We start from the raw sequence: 21,549 nt of genomic DNA, 5'->3' as shown, positions 1-21,549 counted from the left end.
CTTAAACTATCAGGCCTGTGTTTATGAAATTTTAACACAAGCAAGATCAGAAAAGCATATACAACTTTCTTATAATGACCATGAACAGATTGTAACATTAAATTAGGCAAACAATGCAGTTTCTAAAATCTGTACAGAATTTGGACAGATTCAGTTACTGAATTTGTAAAAATCCTAACTCCTAAACCGTCAGACCTATGTTTGTCAAATTTTAACACCAGCAAGATAATAAAGTTATCTACCACTTTTCTATAGCACATATCTACAGAAAACACAATTTAGTTCATCAAACATACAGCATAACTAAAACAGTGCGTGCAGTCCAAAACAGCAATCAATGAATTTCAGTTTCTATATAATTCAAGAATTGCCATGATCTAGAGATTTGAATTATTCTAACACTTTTACCATTTGTTAGAGTTAAAACAATCAAATGAGAACCAACAAGTCAACTTGCAAATTTTATTCAAGTCATTTAGTGCACTAAAACTACTACAACCAATCAACGACGCATTCTCTATAACAATCAATATCGAAGCGCTCTTCACCAATAGTTTGCATCTTAATTTAGACATCACCTGAGCACTACTACTTTTCATCCGTGACCATAACCACACACATATAGACTACAATACACAATTCATCGTGACTACAAGCTTAACCAAAGCCATCTAACAAGTCGGCTAGCCAGAGTAACAATCTAGGCTGCTACACATCCTACACGTCGGCTTGCATATTATTATCGCAATCCGAGACAACACATATATAACAATCACTTAACGAATTTGACTCCTCCACATTAGTTGGCTAATCATAGCATAAGACTTAGCAACCCATTTAGACATTGCAACTCAAAACATGGGTGGGAGCAGGTTAATTAACGTTTCTTAACCTTTTCTCAACTTAAACAAGACAACACACAAGTCACTTAGAACACCATATTTTAGGAGGTCTAACATAGAGGCATTAACGTCTGGCATAAAACTCCATAAGACTTATTTGCTACTGAAGGACCTAAAGCACTTATGTGCATATCTTAACGGATTGTTCTTCAATTTTAACAAGGACCGACTTATGAACGCTACTCGCCTCCAATAATTATTGGGCTGCGATAACGCTCGTATAAGACCTCTAATCGATCAACAAGACATTTATTTATCCAAAGGGGCATGGAATGTGATAATTGACAAAGCAAAGCATCACATTGCCATACAACAAAAATCATGAGAACACCGATAGATACTATCCACTAATCGTTTGAAAAATTAAACTTACTTCTCGCTTGCCACTACATCACTCCTTAATCACACAACCATCATGAGCATCCTTCACACGATCATATAATAGAGATCTAAGCGTCGTGTCACAATACATACATCTTTCCTCGTTGCAAGTATAACCACATCGCGGCATATACCCGCACACCTCAAACAAACATCTCACGCCACCACTACTATATCACACCACGGCACTCACACACCTACGTGCACTAATTAAATCCTCGCATCCCACGTATTTCCAATTTACTCATCACATAAAGAACACAACATGTTTGCTTACCAAAACGTGAAGGCAACCTTGCTACGGCCTATAACCAAAACATTTTTATACCTACCCACACTCCAACACAATTGTACACCACATCGACTAAAATATAATTGTACAGACTACAAATCGCATACATCGAATAAACTCTTGTTCTCCAATCGCAAACGCGATCCCACCAATGCGCATAATCGAAACATTTTACACACATCCATTCAAAATAATTAATCGAGTCGATCAAGAGCGACATGCATCGGCTCACCATAAACAAACCCAATCGGTGTTTGTAAGGACGATGGCGATTCCGATTTGCGCATAACTTCGAACGTCGACGAGCGTTGAACGACTTGCCTTCTCCTCCACGCAAAACACGGGGTTCCTCGCCTCCACAAAATAAAACAAAACAGCACATATACACAATTTAATCACCGGAGAACAATGCCGATGTGAAATCAAACAAAGATCATCGTCGTCTCACCGGGGTGAACGTCGTCGATGTTGGGGCTGCGCAGATCCGGCGAAGTGAGACGCGTAGACGGTCGAACTGCGCAGATCAACGACACGACATGGGCTGTCCCCAAACACCAACGCGACGGCGTGGGTCGGGACTGCGCAGATCGAGCGAAGCACGCGATGCGGAGGGGATCCGAGGCTGCTGTTTTGGACCGGCATCGCTGCGCAGAGAACTTGGATGCCCTGGCTGCCGGCAGAACAGGGGTTCCTTGCTGTCGCACTAGGGGGAAAGGAGGTAGGGGGCGAGCAGCAGCAGGGGAGGGGATGGTGTTGTCCTTGGCTGGGAGAGCTTGCGCGCACTGCCCTGATGCCGGTCTGGAACAGAGAGGAAAAGAGGAGGGCGCCGTTGGGGAGAGGAGGAAGACAGCTTGGGGAAGATTGCAGGGCGCGCTTGGTAGAGAGAGAGAGGAGCAGGGACGAGCTCAAGGCGCACCCGGCCTGGGCGTTTCCTGGCCGGGCAGGGAAGAGCAGGGGGCGCCATGAATGGGGAGGAGCTGAGCTCGCAGGGAGGGTTGGCGGCCATGGAAGTCACAGGGGCGCCATGGGAGGTGGAGCGCAGAACTGCAGCTGGTCCTGCCTGAAGGGAGGCGAGCCAGAGGAGGGGTGCGCGCGTCCAGGTGAAAAAGGGGGCGACCACAGGGCACCAGGGAACAGGGAGCCGAGCGCCATGGGGGAAGCTCGCCTGGGCGCCTGCCATGGAGGAGCTTCTGCGCGGCGTCCAAAACAGGGAAGGTGGAGCTCGCGCCCATGGGAGAAGAAGGGCAGGGGAGGGAGCATGCTTGGGCGCCGGCTTGAGGAAGAAGGGCTTGGGCGCCATGGAGAGGAAGGGAGCCGAGCTCCCTGCGCGCTGGGAAGAAGGTGCTGCTGCGTGTGGGGGAAGAAGACAGGGAGGTTGTGGCGGCTGGAAATTGTTGAGGGGTGGGAGTGCAAAATAACCAAGTGCAAGGAGAGGGGGCTGCTATTTATAGGAATGAGGTAGGGTTAGGGTTTCCTTAGTGGGCCTATTGGGCCTGAATGGGCTTGGCCCAAAATACCCAATCGGACCGCGCTAATTTATTTTCTGGAATAAAAATGCTCCTGTGGAATTCGTCGCTACGGAAAAATAGAGCGAAATAGAGTTCGGACGAACGGACAATTGAATGATTAATTCGGCCGAGAGTTTGATTTGAATTCGCTCGGAAATAATTTCTCGCGCACTATTTTAGAAATAAATGTTTCTCTCAGACTTCCGATCGGCTTCGGATTTTTAGTCGGAGAAACCCAATCGTGCCTATTTAAAATCGCTGTCGATACGGGGTTTTGAATTCGGTTCGGACATAAGATATTTGGCCGAATCGGATAAAAATGATTAGAGGACGACATATTGAGTATTCTGTTTGAGAGTACGGATCCGAATAAAATAGTCGAACATAGATCAAGGTTCGAAAAAATTAGACTCGGGCTCAGATCAAATAACAGTCGTTGAGAGTTTGATTTAAAGAGCTTCAGATGAGATTTATATTTCGAGAATGATCTTCGAGTCTGCATTTGTTCCGAGAATTAAAAGTTTTTAACACGCTCCAAAATTGGTTGTTTCTCGCGATCGATTAACTCCAAATTCGGTGAACTTCCAAGAGAAAGCCTGATAGACAGAGATAGACACGATCGAGAAATAGAAACTTTCACTGAGCATTCGCGTTAGGGACAAATCTCCCGACATAACACGAAACTGACACCTGGGGTGTCACAGCCTTCCCCCCTTAAAAAGAATCTCGTCCCGAGATTCGAATGAGGATATTCAAGGGTGGAGAAGCATGTAACTTCCAGGCTGGAGATGGATGCAAATTCAGGAGATGGGATCTGACAAGATACGGAAGATAGATTTGGATAGAATATCGCGGCATGTTGAGACAAAATGCAGCGATCCCTTTGAGAGGATGTTCACAAAAGAGAGCACATCAGTATAGTCTCGTAATGGACCACGACTATTAACCGTGATACCAGCGCGTGCCGAGCAGCTCAACTATGTGTGCACCATAGTAGGCTCTCGGTTTCGTCGCGGCACCATCAGGTGTTTTAGTCGCAACACCATTACTAGACACAACCAATAAGAAATCCACATAGCACAGATAGATGGAGCCCATGAGAGTATGGCTCAGAAAATAAGAATGTGACCGGAGTTGAAGCAGAGATTGTTGGCAAAAGAGCATCACATGAGAATTTTCTTCAACTCAGAGAATTATTTCTTGATCATCACGGAGATTAGCAGGCCAGCGATTAGTATGAGATGGGATATGAGAAGGAAGCACTCACGAGATCATGATTAATGAGCTTTTAGAGGCATGAGAGAACTAAGGACAACAACGGAATCCATTGAACCCGATGGATACACCGTTTAGAGATAAAAATTGATAACACAGCGTCATGATCCTCGGAGAAGGGGGGTATGAGAATGAACAGAAATGAGAGATTTAGGCAAGATCAACATCTGATACTTGAGAACGGGTTATAGTAGATAACCAGATAACGAAGCAGAATCAATAGGGGATCCCGAGATTTAGATGATAAAGCCAACATGATTCACAAGAAAAAGGATTACCAGATCCAGGCAAAAGGAGAGGTAGGCAAACAGGATCAGCTAGGATGATCAACAGAAATACTATGAAATTTTAGGGGCAAGAATTTATGGAAAGAAACATGGCTTGCATATGGTTTGCGCAACTAGACCCAACAACAATTTTTTTGACACAACAAGTGCACAAGGAGACTTGGGTTGGTCTAGAGGTCAAGTTGTGGTGGTCTATAAGTTGTGCAGGTGTAACTTCAAAGGTAAAACACTCAAGGGGGCTAGAAAATACCAACACAAGTAGGATTTTTTTAGAAGGTTTCACTTGCTAAACTCAAGGTTGTTTGGAGTGGGGGTCTTTTCATGAGAAGAGCAGTCAACATTTTTTTTGTAAAAAGGGTTGAACAATTAAAACATTTTTTTGCCAGACAAGAGAAGCACATAACACAACCTAGTCAAGACTATCTTGACACACAGGATAAGACTTCTTTTGCAGTTCCTAGCAATACAGCACATTATTCACAATTTCTTATTATTGGAATGAAGGTGAGAGAAGCATGTTGATGCACAAGAGACAATGATGCGACAATCAGGATGCATGCTCATTCTAGTCGTCTTCTCAGACCTAACTAATTTTTCGGATGCTTCTACAGCATCCTTATTAATAGTAGTAGTAGCCTTTATGGCCTATATAAATAGCCACCTAGCTACCCATCTATTTTCCTAAGGCTTCACGTCCTAGATCTATCCTGATCGTCATGACGATCTATCCAACATTGGTTTCTAGCAAGTTTTAGTTTTGAAAAGTTGGTATTTATGACTTATTGACTTCTCTGTAATGGTATTCGCTCCGATACCAGCTGTGGCGGAACCGCCCGAATTATTCCAGCTTAAGTGCCCAAGTCGCACCCTTAAGGGCCGCAACACACTTAAACAGGAATAACCCGTCAGTCCCTCGGATCTAGTCCGATAAAACCACTTACCAGGATCGAATACCACTAGCTCACTCGAAGGTGAGGCACAGAGAAATACAATAAAACACAATACCACAAATTTAATAAGTATAATTAGTGATTACATTATCGGAGTTTCAGAAATAATAACCATAAACTTTAGTGCAGCGGAAATAACTAACGGAGAAGAACCGAGTAACATGGCGAAGCCTGGCCACGCTACTCCTCCTGGTCCTCACCTGCGGAAGCAGTAACCCACTCGACCGTCTATCCCGGTGGCAGGGATGAAGGCCAAGTCACGCCATCAACCAATCAACCTAAGAAGTACCTGCAAAAATTGTGCCACAAGCAAGGCTGAGTATACTAATACTCAGCTAGACTTACCCGGTGTGAGGAGTCTACTCCTCTACCTCTAGACATGCAGCTGTTTGGCTGTGGGGTTTGGTTGCCAAAAGCACTAGCTGAGTTTCTAAGTCAAGTTTTAACTTTGCCAATTTAAGTGTGACTCTCTTAAGGCTAAATGTGTACTATCTACTCATACATAGTAGCAAACATTTTTAGCAATCAATATCTTGTATCATCTCAGCACCATTCCACTTATTACTCAATGTAGCAGCATGGATCAAGCAGTCTCATTAGCTGCGAGAAGCAGACGATTCGAATCGAGTTTTTAAACCTTGCAAGGCAAACCTAAACACACGACGTGTAGGGGCACTCCATCCCCACACACATCAACCGTCCCCGTCGATTCCCTGGCAACAGATCAGGGCTCACCGCCTTGGCGTACAATGCCTCACTGACCCCGACTGCCGTCGTGCAGTGACCGCACTTGTACCCACCATAACCAGAATGGGAGACCACGTCTGAGGTCGCGTGAGGGGATATGTCTGCGGGCAGGTTCACTTAGGTACTAGGCTTACCGATTTACCATATTTCTCGGTATGTGTTTAGTACGTTCAAACGCTTGACTCACGGTACCACACCATAATCCTTATTCAAATTTTTACCCCATAGACAACCAATCCCCATGGATTGTTGCCCACAAACCAACATCAGTATGATATGAAAATGGGTACAATCAATGTCCTGACCTCGCGCGAGTGCTAGAAAAATCACTCAACTTCTACCGAGATCCCTAATTAGTAAAGCAGCTACTCGACCTAGCATACTAGTATTCATCTCAATAGGATTCCTGAGATCATGCAACTAGGGTTTCAAACAACTCCTACACTTAAGTGCACATTAAATCCTACAATCAATAAGTGTAGTAAAATAGCATAAATAACAGGTTATGCAATAAACTGGGGCTTGACTTTAATTTAACACTTAGATAGTGTTTGCTAGGGGAGGTACTCGCTTGGCGAGCATCCCCTGGTTATGTCCATCGGTCTTCAGGTCGTCCACCGACCGCATCTCGTGGTTGGCACCACATTACTGGCTCGATCATCATCTCTCGGTCCTATATGAGGTGCAAGATGCATATATATGAATACAATGAAAAATATCACAAGCTATATAAATACATGGTAGCAAACTAACATTTAATTGTAAGACACCGCAACGACTATACGCAAGCGCTAGCTATTCGTATGTTATCGGCGTTCATCATTAACACCATTAAAGAGATGACAACATTTTATTTATTTACACAATATGACCACGATATCACAAGTACACGCATTTACTACGCTCACCTTAATCGTTCATTTGTTCTTCTATTGTCCGTACAAGAGCAACCAATATAACGTAAGTTTAAATAGGACCTATGCATTCATGTCTATGAACTCCTATATCACAATCAACTAGAGAAGAAACATATAAAACAGGACACTTAGGCAATATTAAGCTTAGTCATGGCAAGTCTACATTTATTTAAGTACTAACCAAACATTTTTAGCCAAACGGGTGAACTAACAATCAAATGAGCACTAGCAGAATTTTTTTGGACAGCAATACAGCAGTTGCTTGTTTTAATCATAACTCTTCAAATATTAATCCAAAAATAGCAAACTAGAACTTTCTGGAAAGCTTAAAAAGTGCTCTACAACTTTGGTATTTTCATCACAACCTGATTAAACACTTAGCAAGGTCGAATTGTGCAAACACAGCAGCTCTGTCCAGATTTGGACAGATTCAGACTTGCAGCTTCAAAATTCACAACAAAAGATTCAGACATCCAAACAAAGTGATCCTAGACTTTCTGGAAAGCTAATTAAATGTTCTACAAATTATTTATCAACATCCCTGGCTGGTTTAGCATGTATCAAGGGTAAAATATACTATGAAGGCTGTGCTGTCCAAAACTGGACAGATTCAGTCTTCACACTTTAAACATCCATAACTTAATCTTCAGACCACCAAAAATAGTGATCCAAGACTTTTTGGAAAGCTTAGAAAAAGTACTACATAACTTTTATAATCACCAAGAAGTGATTCCAGGTTTATTCAAATCAAACATTACAGTTTTTGAAATCTGTTCTGACAGAGGACAGAACACAACAAGCAGTTTGTAAAATCCATAACTCTTAAACTATCAGGCCTGTGTTTATGAAATTTTAACACAAGCAAGATCAGAAAAGCATCTACAACTTTCTTATAATGACCATGAACAGATTGTAACATTAAATTAGGCAAACAATGCAGTTTCTGAAATCTGTACAGAATTTGGACAGATTCAGTTACTGAATTTGTAAAAATCCTAACTCCTAAACCGTCAGACCTATGTTTGTCAAATTTTAACACCAGCAAGATAATAAAGTTATCTACCACTTTTCTATAGCACATATCTACAGAAAACACAATTTAGTTCATCAAACATACAGCATAACTAAAACAGTGCGTGCAGTCCAAAACAGCAATCAATGAATTTCAGTTTCTATATAATTCAAGAATTGCCATGATCTAGAGATTTGAATTATTCTAACACTTTTACCATTTGTTAGAGTTAAAACAATCAAATGAGAACCAACAAGTCAACTTGCAAATTTTATTCAAGTCATTTAGTGCACTAAAACTACTACAACCAATCAACGACGCATTCTCTATAACAATCAATATCGAAGCGCTCTTCACCAATAGTTTGCATCTTAATTTAGACATCACCTGAGCACTACTACTTTTCATCCGTGACCATAACCACACACATATAGACTACAATACACAATTCATCGTGACTACAAGCTTAACCAAAGCCATCTAACAAGTCGGCTAGCCAGAGTAACAATCTAGGCTGCTACACATCCTACACGTCGGCTTGCATATTATTATCGCAATCCGAGACAACACATATATAACAATCACTTAACGAATTTGACTCCTCCACATTAGTTGGCTAATCATAGCATAAGACTTAGCAACCCATTTAGACATTGCAACTCAAAACATGGGTGGGAGCAGGTTAATTAACGTTTCTTAACCTTTTCTCAACTTAAACAAGACAACACACAAGTCACTTAGAACACCATATTTTAGGAGGTCTAACATAGAGGCATTAACGTCTGGCATAAAACTTCATAAGACTTACTTGCTACTGAAGGACCTAAAGCACTTATGTGCATATCTTAACGGATTGTTCTTCAATTTTAACAAGGACCGACTTATGAACGCTACTCGCCTCCAATAATTATTGGGCTGCGATAACGCTCGTATAAGACCTCTAATCGATCAACAAGACATTTATTTATCCAAAGGGGCATGGAATGTGATAATTGACAAAGCAAAGCATCACATTGCCATACAACAAAAATCATGAGAACACCGATAGATACTATCCACTAATCGTTTGAAAAATTAAACTTACTTCTCGCTTGCCACTACATCACTCCTTAATCACACAACCATCATGAGCATCCTTCACACGATCATATAATAGCGATCTAAGCGTCGTGTCACAATACATACATCTTTCCTCGTTGCGAGCATAACCACATCGCGGCATATACCCGCACACCTCAAACAAACATCTCACGCCACCACTACTATATCACACCACGGCACTCACACACCTACGTGCACTAATTAAATCCTCGCATCCCACGTATTTCCAATTTACTCATCACATTAAACAACACAACATGTTTGCTTACCAAAACGTGAAGGCAACCTTGCTACGGCCTATAACCAAAACATTTTTATACCTACCCACACTCCAACACAATTGTACACCACATCGACTAAAATATAATTGTACAGACTACAAATCGCATACATCGAATAAACTCTTGTTCTCCAATCGCAAACGCGATCCCACCAATGCGCATAATCGAAACATTTTACACACATCCATTCAAAATAATTAATCGAGTCGATCAAGAGCAACATGCATCGGCTCACCATAAACAAACCCAATCGGTGTTTGTAAGGACGATGGCGATTCCGATTTGCGCATAACTTCGAACGTCGACGAGCGTTGAACGACTTGCCTTCTCCTCCACGCAAAACACGGGGTTCCTCGCCTCCACAAAATAAAACAAAACAGCACATATACACAATTTAATCACCGGAGAACAATGCCGATGTGAAATCAAACAAAGATCATCGTCGTCTCACCGGGGTGAACGTCGTCGATGTTGGGGCTGCGCAGATCCGGCGAAGTGAGACGCGTAGACGGTCGAACTGCGCAGATCAACGACACGACATGGGCTGTCCCCAAACACCAACGCGACGGCGTGGGTCGGGACTGCGCAGATCGAGCGAAGCACGCGATGCGGAGGGGATCCGAGGCTGCTGTTTTGGACCGGCATCGCTGCGCAGAGAACTTGGATGCCTTGGCTGCCGGCAGAACAGGGGTTCCTTGCTGTCGCACTAGGGGAAAAGGAGGTAGGGGGCGAGCAGCAGCAGGGGAGGGGATGGAGTTGTCCTTGGCTGGGAGAGCTTGCGCGCACTGCCCTGATGCCGGTCTGGAACAGAGAGGAAAAGAGGAGGTCGCCGTTGGGGAGAGGAGGAAGACAGCTTGGGGAAGATTGCAGGGGGGCGCTTGGTAGAGAGAGAGGAGCAGGGACAAGCTCAAGGCGCTCCCGGCCTGGGCGTTTCCTGGCCGGGCAGGGAAGAGCAGGGGGCGCCATGAATGGGGAGGAGCTGAGCTCGCAGGGAGGGCTGGCGGCCATGGAAGTCGCAGGGGCGCCAAGGGAGGTGGAGCGCAGAACTGCAGCTGGTCCTGCCTGAAGGGAGGCGAGCCGGAGGAGGGGTGCGCGCGTCCAGGTGAAAAAGGGGGCGACCACAGGGCACCAGGGAACAGGGAGCCGAGCGCCATGGGGGAAGCTCGCCTGGGCGCCTGCCATGGAGGAGCTTCTGCGCGGCGTACAAAACAGGGAAGGTGGAGCTCGCGCCCATGGGAGAAGAAGGGCAGGGGAGGGAGCATGCTTGGGCGCCGGCTTGAGGAAGAAGGGCTTGGGCGCCATGGAGAGGAAGGGAGTCGAGCTCCCTGCGCGCTGGGAAGAAGGTGCTGCTGCGCGTGGGGGAAGAAGACAGGGAGGCTGTGGCAGCTGGAAATTGTTGAGGGGTGGGAGTGCAAAATAACCAAGTGCAAGGAGAGGGGCTGCTATTTATAGGAATGAGGTAGGGTTAGGGTTTCCTTAGTGGGCCTATTGGGCCTGAATGGGCTTGGCCCAAAATACCCAATCGGGTCGCGCTAATTTATTTTCTGGAATAAAAATGCTCCTGTGGAATTCGTCGCTACGGAAAAATAGAGCGAAATAGAGTTCGGACGAACGGACAATTGAATGATTAATTCGGCCGAGAGTTTGATTTGAATTCGCTCGGAAATAATTTCTCGCGCACTATTTTAGAAATAAATGTTTCTCTTAGACTTCCGATCGGCTTTGGATTTTTAGTCGGAGAAACCGAATCGTGACTATTTAAAATCGCTGTCGATACGGGGTTTTGAATTCGGTTCGGACATAAGATATTTGGCCGAATCGGATAAAAATGATTAGAGGACGACATATTGAGTATTCTGTTTGAGAGTACGGATCCGAATAAAATAGTCGAACATAGATCAAGGTTCGAAAAAAATTAGACTCGGGCTCAGATCAAATAACAGCCGTTGAGAGTTTGATTTAAAGAGCTTCAGATGAGATTTATATTTCGAGAATGATCTTCGAGTCTGCATTTGTTCTGAGAATTAAAAGTTTTTAACACGCTCCAAAATTGGTTGTTTCTCGCGATCGATTAACTCCGAATTCGGTGAACTTCCAAGAGAAAGCCTGATAGACAGAGATAGACACGATCGAGAAATAGAAACTTTCACTGAGCATTCGCGTTAGGGACAAATCTCCCGACATAACACGAAACTGACACCTGGGGTGTCACAGAGGGTCTCGGCGTAGATGATGTTGAGGCTGCTGCCTCCGTCCATGAGGACCTTGGTGAGCCTGACGTTGCCGATGATGGGGTTGACAACGAGTGGGTACTTCCCTGGGCTCGGCACGCAGTCGGGGTGGTCGCCTTGGTCGAAGGTGATGGGCTTGTCAGACCAGTCTAGGTAGACTGGCGCCGCCACCTTTACCGAGCAGACCTCCTGGCGCTCCTGCTTGTGGTGACGAGCCGAGGCGTTCGCTACTTGCCCACCGTAGATCATGAAACAGCCGTGAACCTCGGGGAACTCCTTTGCCTTGTCGCCCGCCTTCTTGTCGTTGTCCTGGCCTTTGCCACCTTCCGCCGGGGGCCCGGCCTTATGGAAGTAGCGCCGAAGCATGACGCACTCCTCAAGGGTGTGCTTGACGGGACCCTGGTGATAGGGGCACGACTCCTTGAGCATCTTGTCGAACAGGTTGGCCCCTCCGGGAGGCTTCCGAGGGTTCCTGTGCTCGACAGCAGCGACAAGATCTGCGTCGGCGGCGTCGCGCTTTGCTTGCGACTTCTTCTTGGCCTTCTTCTTCATGCCGCGCTAGGCGGACGCCTCGGGGACGTCTTCCTGCTGGCGTCCCTGAGGCTGCTTGTCCTTCTGGAAGATGGCTTCGACCGCCTCCTGACCAGAGGCGAACTTGGTGGCGATGTCCATCAACTCGCTCGCCTTGGTGGGAGTCTTGCGACCCAGCTTGCTCACCAGGTCACGGCAAGTGGTGCCGGCGAGGAACGCCCCGATGACATCCGAGTCGGTGAAGTTGGGCAGCTCGGTGCGTTGCTTCAAAAATCGCTGGATGTACTCTCGTAGGGATTCCCCTGGCTACTGGCGGCAGCTTCGGAGATCCCAAGAGTTCCCAGGGCGCATGTACGTGCCCTGGAAGTTTCCAGCGAAGGCTTTGACTAGATCGTCCCAGTTGGAGATCTGCGCAGCAGTTGGAGATCTACGCAGGAGGCAGATGCTCCAGCCAGGCACGGGCGGCGTCGGAGAGGAACAGGGGGAGGTTGCGGATGATGAGGTTGTCATCGTCTGTTCCACCCAGCTGGTAGGCCAGCCGGTAGTCCGCAAGCCACAGTTCCGGTATCGTTTCCCCCGAGTACTTAGTGATGGTAGTCGGGGCTCGAAACCGGGTCGGGAACGGCGCCCGTCGTATAGCCCGGGTGAAGGATTGCAGACCTGGTGGTTCGGGCGAGGGGCTCCGATCCTCCCCGCTGTCGTAGCGTCCCCCACGCCTGGGGTGGTAGCCTCGGCGCACCTTCTCGTCGAGGCGGGCTCGACGATCGCGGCGGTGGTGCTCGTTGCCGAGGCGACCCGGGGCCGCAGGCGTCGCGTACCGCATGCGCCCGGTGTGGACCGAGGCCTCCCGCATGAATCGGGAAGTTGTCGCGCGATGCTCCGGGGGGCACCCTTGCCTTCGGGAGGCAGAGCTCTCGGCCCGTTGGACCGCGGCATCCTCCAGGAGATTCTTGAGTTCTCCTTGGATACGCCGCCCCTCGGTGGTGGATGGCTCTGGCATCGCTCGGAGTAGTATTGTCGCTGCAGCCAGATTCTGGCCAACCCCACTGGAGGCCGGGGGCAGCCTTGCCCTGGCATCGTCAGCGATACGGTGCTGGACGTCCCGGGCCTGATGACGCGCTTCTCCGGCTAGTGCTCGGCCTGCCCACTCCTGCTCGATGTTTTGCCGGAGCTGCACAAGTTGTCCTGCTTCCTCGTCGAGCTTGGCCTGCATCTCGCGGATTTGCTCGAGTTATGTGTCCTGACCCCCCGCAGGGACTGGGACCACAGCTAGCTCCTGCAGGATGTCAACGCGAGGCACAGGCCTAGGGGGATCATCATCCTCCGGCATACCAAGGTGGTTGCCTTCGTCGTGACCCCCTAGATCGACGTGGAAACATTCGCGATTTGGGCCATAGCCCTCGTTGTCAAGGCTGTGGCCATCATCGGAGCAATCAGAGAGGTAATAGTCACATGCGGTCATGAAGTCTCGCATGGCACTGGGATTACCGAGTCCGGAGAAATTCCAACCAGAGTCGGGCTCGTCCTCTTCCTCGGAACCCGGGGGCCCGTAGGTCGAGACGGCAGTCAGTCGGTCCCAGGTTGACCACATATGGTACCCCGGAAGGTTAGGATATGCCTTTATGAAAGCGTTCACCGAAGCGGGGTCGCTCGGTGGATCGAAGCTGAATCTAAAAGGCACAGGGTGGAAAACGGACGATACCTCTCGATCGATGGACGGTGACGAAGTCGCGTCGGTGACGGACTGCACCGTTATCTCAGGTACGAGGCTAACACCCAGCAAGTCCTTCGCGAGTGTGCTGGCGTCATCTGTCCGCTTGGGGTTGGCACGTTGCGGGGAAACGACACTCATCGTCGTCTCAGGCGCGAGGTCAACGCCCGACATGTCCCCCGCTGGGGTGCCGGCGTCGTCGACTCGCTCGACAACCGACGAGGTGTTGCCTCCTTCTTGGCCACGGTTGCCCCGCCTCCTCCTCCTGCGGCGAGGAAGGTGGCGGGACAGACCCGGATGCTGCTCTTCCGCCACGGGGGAAGACGTCGTCGAGTCCGCCGCCGCCGGGCGGGCTGACGGTCGTCGTTGTCGCTGTCGCGCTGCGGGGGAAGGAGTACCATGTCGTAGCTGCCGTCGAGGGACATGAACTCGAGACTCCCAAAACGGAGCAGCGTCCCGGGCTGAAGAGGTTGCTTGAGACTACCCATCTGGAGCTCAACGGGAAGTTATTCGTCAACACGCAGCAGGCCCCTACCTGGCGCGCCAACTGTCGGCGTTTCAACCCCGGGGGTCCCTGGACCAACGAGTAAAATTGTCGCTGCGTGTCCCAGCCCAGATGGGTTGGCGCGAGATGGAACACAAGGGGGGAAAACCGCGGCTCGTGTTATCCTGCGCCAAGGGGATGCGCTTGCAGTAGGGGTTACAAGTGTTCGCGAGGGGGAGAGAGAGAGCGAGCCTTTTTGTCAGCCCGTCCTCCCGCGCGACCACCCTCTCGCATGAGGGCCCTGGACCTTCCTTTTATAGATGCAAGGAGAGGGTCCAGGTGTACAATGGGGGTGTAGCTATACGCTAACGTGTCCGGCAGAGAGGAGCCAGAGCCCTACGTACATGCCAACGTGGCTGTCGGAGAGGTGCTAGAGCCCTGTGTACGTGGTGTCGTGGCCGTCGGAGGAGCGCTTGAGCCCTGTAGAAGCACAGCTGTCGGGGCTACTGGGACCTTGCTGACGTCTCCTTGCTTCTGTAGGGGGCTGAGAACCGCCGTCGTCATGGACGCACGCGGGGAGCCATCATTACTTGTTACCGGGGCGAGCCTGGATGGGACGCCGGTCTTGTTCCCCCGTAGCCTGAGCTAGCTAGGGGTAGGATAATGATGTATCCCCTGTGGCGTGGTCGGTCCGAGCCCAAGGTCGGGCGAGGCGGAGACTCCTCCTAAGGCCGAGGCCGGGGTCGGGTGAGGACACGATTCCTTCCGAGGTCGAGGTTGAGGCCGAGCCCTGGGGTCGGGCGATGCGGAGACCATCTTCCGAGGCCAAGGTTGAGGCCGAGCCCTGGGGTCGGGCGAGGTGGAGACCACCTTCCGAGGCCGAGGCGGGGGCCGAGCCATAGGGTCGGGCGAGGCGGAGACCTCCTCCTGAGGCCGAGGCCCAAGGTCGGGCGAGGCAGAGCTTCCTGTTGCGCCTGAGGCTGAACTTAGCCGTTGTCAGCCTCACCCTGGCGGGTGGCACAGCAGTCGGAGCGGGGCAGGCGACGCTGTTTTCCTGTCAGGTCGGTCAGTGGAAGGCCGAAGTGACTGCGGTCACTTCGGCCCTGCCGACTGAGGAACGTGTGTCAGGATAAGGTGTCAGGCGATCCTCGCATTGAATGCGCCTGCGATACGGTCGGTTGGCAAGGTGATCTTGCCAAGGTTGCTTCACTGTGAAGCCTGCCCGATCTGGGCCTCGGGCGAGTCGAGGGTGCGCCCGTTGCTTGAGGAGGCCCTCGGGCGAGGCGTGAATTCGCCTGGACTACTGTTCCCGCCCGAGGCTGGGCGCGGGCGAGGCGAGATCGCGTCCCTTGAGTAAACGAAGCCTTGACCTCAGTTGCGCCCATCAATCTCTTCAGCTTGTGCTGATGGTGTTTTACCAGCCGTGCTTAGGAGTGTTAGGGGTACCCCTAATTATGATACCCGACAACAACAAATTTTTTACAGCTCATATACCATAACAGCTTTTATAGCCACAATCGGATGGCGACACCTGTTGTAAAAGCTGCTTCTAAGATTACCTTAGGCTCATCGTGTAGGAAGATCATGGAGCTAGGGGCATATGGAGGAGGGAGCGGCCATTAGGGGGTTGAAGCGGATGGCGACACCGGTTGCGCTTATTCAGCTGACTTGCAGCCGCAGCTGCTGCAGCTGCAGCTGCAATCCATAAAGATAAAATACTGTAGGAGCCGTAGCCATAGCTAGATTAAGGGTATGTTTAGTTTCCTGGCTAACTTGTCACACTTTGTCTAACTTTTCTGTCTAAAGTTAGTTCTTCAATTTAAACGACTAACCTTAGGCAAAGTTTGACGTAGTTAGCCACGAACCAAACATGCTATAAATCTACGGCAAGCAGCAGCGAACAAGCTTGCTCCAGGATGTCACCCACCTCGAGTTGGTCTGCGTATACTCGCCAAGTTGTGACCGAAACATGGCCACCGGACGCCTGCATCGGAACAACTGCACCTCCACTTCCGCCGCCGCCCCTAATTCAGGCTTCCCGTTGGAGGAAGGGGCCGTGGCTCGAGACTGCTCCTGGATGGGACACTGCTCCTGAATGGCATTGTCGCTAGTCTCCGCGGCGACTATTGGGGCCGGCGCCTGCTCCACGGCTCTGTCAGCTTCCAACTCCGTCCCGATCGGGTTCAGGGGAATGGAATCTAGTGCTCTGGCCATCTCATGGGTTGCAAAGAACCAAAGGTGCCTAACACCATTGCAGAGAAGGCGGAGAAAGGGCACGTGTGGTGCGAGCACGGGGTGACGGATGATTCAAAGAACCTCATCCGTTGGATGTGAGTAAGAGAAAGATGGAGTTTGAATAGTATCTCGTTCGTTTATTTTTAATACGGTTTTAATGTGGTGGTTTTCTGAGTGCAATTTCTTTAGTACATGGAAAGTAGTCTATGTTCGCGGGTGTCATTTGTGGGGTGGCTCTAGATTTATGTGAAGTGATAGATTATTTAGGGATAATATACATGAGTCAAAGCTAGCTACATCAGTTTTTTGGCTTCAGTCTTCTAATAGAAAGAAATGAGAAAAGTATTTTTCACGCCAAACCATTCAAAAAAATACGGTTTAGTACGGCTTCATTGAAATGTCAGTGAAGCCAGAGCAAAAATCGTCTCCAAGAAGCCTGCCAATGGGGCCAGAATTAAATGAGAGGACTTATATTTAGTTGCATGAAGAGATAGCTATTATAAAAAAAATTAGTACATAGTATGGTATGCCAACATATACAAATAATTACATATTAATGAATGATATATATTGCTAATATAAATAGCTTCCATAAAAAGAACGGTACTATAGTTGCATGCGCAATCGAGTTACTGCACTAGTGTGCTGATGTAGATGTGTTGCACTCCAAGATAGAATTTTAGTAGGTTTTAAAATTATAAGATATATAAAAATAGATATGAAATAGACATATACATAATAAGAGAAATCAGCACCATGGCCCGTATCTTGTAAATATGAATTGCAAACACAAAGGAAGAACACACAAAAGCACACAATATGAAGTCCAAAAACTCGTGTTCAACAAACACATACTGCAGCTTTCCATCTCCCAGTATTCGGTAGACCCATGATTTTTCGCTCAGTGAAGCATACGCTGTGGGACCAGGTGCCGAATAGGCCAAGACTACAGCTTTCAAGAACTTGTATTTTACAAACTATCCATCCATCTTGAGTGAACTCAGCCGTCTTGTTCTTTGATCAAGCTCAGCCAGGACAACAGTCTCCTGCTTTTTCCTTTCCTTTGTGATTGTATTTGTTGGCATTGAACCAATCTTGTCAAACGCGAACTGGAAAAGAAGGGTTCAAGATCATCCACCAATGTTTGGCAAAACAAGTTATCTACAATAAAAATTATACAGGACATTTCTCTGAGTTACAGATTATATTTCATTGTGATTTTGCTAGAAACCTGTCTTCTTTATTCTAAATTTTTAACTACTGTTATATATTTGCGTAGACTAGAAAACAATGTATCACTTCCTACACCAAATTTGTTGGTACCACAATACCAAAGAGTATGACTGAGAAAATTTCTTCTATGCCATTGGAATTTATACCTAGACCTTCAACGCCATTGAAAAATATATCAACCCTTCTATGTCATTGTTTTTATTTTTTTCTCTCCCTTGTGTGCCATTGCCGTTAGCAAGGAGTCAGTGTCGCCCCTCCCCTCCGCATCTGCCTCCTTGTTGGCACCACTCAAGGGCCGCCGTGCAGCTTAAAATTGGTAAATCCAGTGATGGTATCATGGCTGCACTGTGATTCAGCCTTTGCACGGCCACCTTTTGCTGTACAGGTACCACAGCCACATTGATACGGCGTGGTGCGTGGGGAGGAATGGCATTCGGGGCAATGTCCGTGCGGAGAAATTTCAAAATTTGACACCCAATTCACATGCTTTTCAAGATTTTACACCCCAGCCCCACATGTCAATTTCCTTCTCTGTCTCACAGTATCTGACTACAGAAACGTCTTGTTGTAGCTATGCTCTATGCTCTCTGAGCTTCTTTAACTAATCCTTGTTTTCATTTTCAGGGTTGGACATTAATTAGGACTAGGCAGAGAGATGAGGTAAAGAGCAAAAATTAACAGTGAAACTAATGGAATCCTCCTAAATGGCATAGAGGGGGGAGGAGAAAAAAGAATTAATGGCACTCAAGAGAAGCTATATTTTTCAATGGCAATGGGTATAAATTTCAAAGGAATTTTCTCGAAGATTATGAAAATATCAGCAAAAGGACAGAACTATGAAATAACAGTGAAGAAGATTACTGTCAGGAGTTCATCAGGGTCATATAGATGATGTGTGGTTGTTTGCAAAATATCAATCACATCACCGATATGTTGGATGCGCAGTAGATCATCTTCTCGCATCTGCAAATGTGGCGGACATAAGTAATGTGAAAGCAAACGAAAGTAATCTTTTAACTGATATAGGCTGGTGAGTTACCTTGAAAATTGCGAGAGCAACACGGAACAAAACATTGGCTCCTTCATTGAATAATATATCCCATACCCGAAGTGTTGTCTGCTCACATCAATGAACATAAGTGTGCAAAAAACATCAAATAATTATGAGAAAATCATACAGGGGATAACAGAAATATTGATACTGATGGAACTTCTATGTAACCTCTGAAGGCAGGCTCTTTGAGAAGAGGCACAAAAACCATTCTGTAGCAACAAGTGAAACATCAAACCCCATTGCTTCAAGGTGAGCAGCAATCCTACATCAATAATGTCCAATAAAATATGGCAAGAAATCATGGCCTGATGGTTTCGGCTTTATATTGGTTAGTGGTGGCATGTCAAAAACATGAAAGGAAAGAAATACCTTGGACACTTCTTAGCCAGGAGATCTTTGAACACCCTCTGCTCGACATGACATCCAGAAAGAGTGTCAGTATAGCAATCACTGACAAGTACATTCTCAAGGAGTACAGCAAGCATCCAAAATGCATCCTCCTCTGTCTTCATCACAAGCAACAAGAGTGCAGCTACATAGTTTAGACCCTGCAGCCAATGCAGTTGGTGATGGATGTGCTTAATGATATAATCTGATTTTATAATCTGGCACTATGCTAACCTGGCAGTACCCAACTTCTGAATCACGGAATGAGTACCCCACAAGTACTCGCCGCAGAGATGCCTGACCTTTGTCACTGTTCAACCAAGGATGACAAGGGAAAGTGCGAGGAAGATCCTGTAAATTCCCTATCATTAGTATTATTATCAACATCATTGTACAGAAACAAGAATATTATAAAATGAAACAGCCACATTTGTAAAAAAAGTGAATTGAATTTATGCAGATGCAGTCTCTTTAGGTTCTTTCAATGGAGTTAATTTTCTAGCATAACAGGGTAAACTAGTGACAATACTTACGATTTACCATCACAAACTACGGTTGAAAGAACCATCTTTCTATTTTAAACTTGAATAGTGACCACAAAGAAACATGGGTTGTATATGCTGCAAGATAAGAAAGCATCAATCTCCACATAAGAAATACATAACATCTTCACAAAACTCACATGATCGATTTGCCTTGTGGCTGGTGTGGTTTTCCCCTCCGTAGCACGAATTAGCTCATCATAGTATGTTTCTGGCACCGTTGACCGCTTCTTGGCTGCTCCTGACACAGATAACCAGATCTTTGGCCTCAACACCGGGGGGACACCTTTCCTGATCAACCTCCTCAATGTAATTGTATTAGTGAGCACTGACAACTTGAGTGATGTGACACTGATCACCCCCTCGTTTGAAGAAATCTTTGGTTGGAGATACCAATTTGCACCCTTGCTTGCCTCCAGCGCCCACCACACCCTGCCTTGCTCCCTGATCCTCTCCCGCACCTCATTCAGCACATTGACATCGTCCACATTGCCCTCCACCATGAATCCATACAGGTCTTCAAACTTGACAGACATGAGGTGTACATTGAACAAACTCTTGCCTGTGTTGTACATAATGTTGTGGTTGTTCATGGGCATTGAGACGGTGGGTGTGTTCCTTAATGTCCTCCTCCAGGAGTTGAAATCTTCTGCCACATCCCTGGTTTGGATCCCAAACATGTTCTCCACAAATTTCACCTTTTTTTTGCCAGGCTTCTTCTCCAGCTATTTATTTGCTAATAACCTACACCAAAACAAAACCTGTGTAATATATCTACCAATCTACACCCAAATCTTTCCTCCCCTCTTCTTAGACGTTTCTTGCGTTCTTGGTTTCCTTCGTAATCCTGGACCCCTACAATCATTCGAAAAATAAATCCTAGAAATTTATCACATTTCGTATTAAACGACGAGCAATCAGGACAAGAACTCATGAGAAGGAACGCAACTAGTTGAAAAAATGCAAATCACCTGCCGGCTGCAAGAACGCTCACAGATCTTTCCTGCTCTGCTGATTTATTGAAGAAGAACCAAGAAGAGGAGCGGATCGGCTCGGTCGGTGCTGCTCGCCCTTGTGGATTAAAGTCGAAGGCAACACCGACGGCCGCAGATTGGGAGCAGCGACGACGACGACGACCAGCTACGGCAACGGCTAAAAATGGGATGACTCCTTGCTCTCTGGCCCTTTTTGAACCCTATTTTTGGAGGCCTATGGCTCTCATTGAAATCGGACCAGGAGCTCCATTTCCATCGCCAGCATAATCGAATGTCGAAAGTTTTTGATAGTAGTAGTTGTTCCCGCAAATCGCAACTGTGGATTGCTAGCGGCTTTCTTGCCAATTTGGTGAAATGGTGGGGCTCACCGGCTCAGCATACGGGTTTATTATTGTTGTGACCGTGTCAGCTGCTCATCCAACTTTTTAAATATATATAAAAACTGCTGTATCTTTTATTAGTAGAAAAAGGGTTCTGTGATCATATTGAATAG

The 21,549-nt window shown here is 47.2% G+C and overlaps 2 protein-coding genes across 3 annotated transcripts; both read right to left on the bottom strand.

Annotated features, from left to right (window-relative positions):
- Positions 1-6,556: 6,556 nt before the first annotated feature.
- LOC109945516 (proline-rich receptor-like protein kinase PERK8) lies at positions 6,557-11,040 on the bottom strand. Of its 2 annotated transcripts, XM_023302295.2 has the most exons (3): positions 10,105-11,040; positions 9,889-10,010; positions 6,557-7,015 (listed from the first exon to the last, which is right to left on the bottom strand). In XM_023302295.2, exons 1-3 carry the CDS (start codon positions 10,913-10,915, stop codon positions 6,932-6,934), a joined length of 1,017 nt encoding a protein of 338 aa, XP_023158063.2. In that variant the 5' UTR covers positions 10,916-11,040; the 3' UTR covers positions 6,557-6,931. The 2 variants fall into 2 exon arrangements, with proteins under 2 accessions (XP_023158063.2, XP_035823170.1); XM_035967277.1 differs by lacking the exon at positions 6,557-7,015 and having other exon boundaries at positions 9,649-10,010.
- Positions 11,041-17,610: 6,570 nt separating this feature from the next.
- LOC100381447 (uncharacterized) lies at positions 17,611-21,310 on the bottom strand. The gene is made up of 8 exons (NM_001174286.1): positions 21,033-21,310; positions 20,202-20,916; positions 19,754-19,870; positions 19,502-19,680; positions 19,301-19,394; positions 19,118-19,195; positions 18,940-19,041; positions 17,611-17,954 (listed from the first exon to the last, which is right to left on the bottom strand). Exons 2-8 carry the CDS (start codon positions 20,739-20,741, stop codon positions 17,823-17,825), a joined length of 1,242 nt encoding a protein of 413 aa, NP_001167757.1. The 5' UTR covers positions 20,742-20,916; positions 21,033-21,310; the 3' UTR covers positions 17,611-17,822.
- Between the last annotated feature and the right edge of the window lie 239 nt (positions 21,311-21,549).

The sequence above is a fragment of the Zea mays genome, chromosome 4 (assembly GCF_902167145.1).
Source record: "Zea mays cultivar B73 chromosome 4, Zm-B73-REFERENCE-NAM-5.0, whole genome shotgun sequence".
Classification (NCBI taxonomy): domain Eukaryota; kingdom Viridiplantae; phylum Streptophyta; class Magnoliopsida; order Poales; family Poaceae; genus Zea; species Zea mays.
This window is presented reverse-complemented; position numbering and strand designations above follow the sequence as displayed.

What these genes read in the sequence shown, in the direction of transcription:
- LOC109945516 (XM_035967277.1), bottom strand. Translation starts at nt 10,915, where the DNA reads ATGCTCCCTCCCCTGCCCTTCTTCTCCCATGGGCGCGAGCTCCACCTT. An exon ending in CATCGACGACGTTCACCCCG is followed by an intron (nt 10,011 to 10,104) that starts GTGAGACGACGA and finishes TATTTTGTGGAG; the next exon opens with GCGAGGAACCCCGTGTTTTG.
- LOC100381447 (NM_001174286.1), bottom strand. Translation starts at nt 20,741, where the DNA reads ATGTTTGGGATCCAAACCAGGGATGTGGCAGAAGATTTCAACTCCTGG. An exon ending in CCACAAGGCAAATCGATCAT is followed by an intron (nt 19,871 to 20,201) that starts GTGAGTTTTGTG and finishes GGGAATTTACAG; the next exon opens with GATCTTCCTCGCACTTTCCC. An exon ending in TTGCTCTCGCAATTTTCAAG is followed by an intron (nt 19,042 to 19,117) that starts GTAACTCACCAG and finishes CCACATTTGCAG; the next exon opens with ATGCGAGAAGATGATCTACT.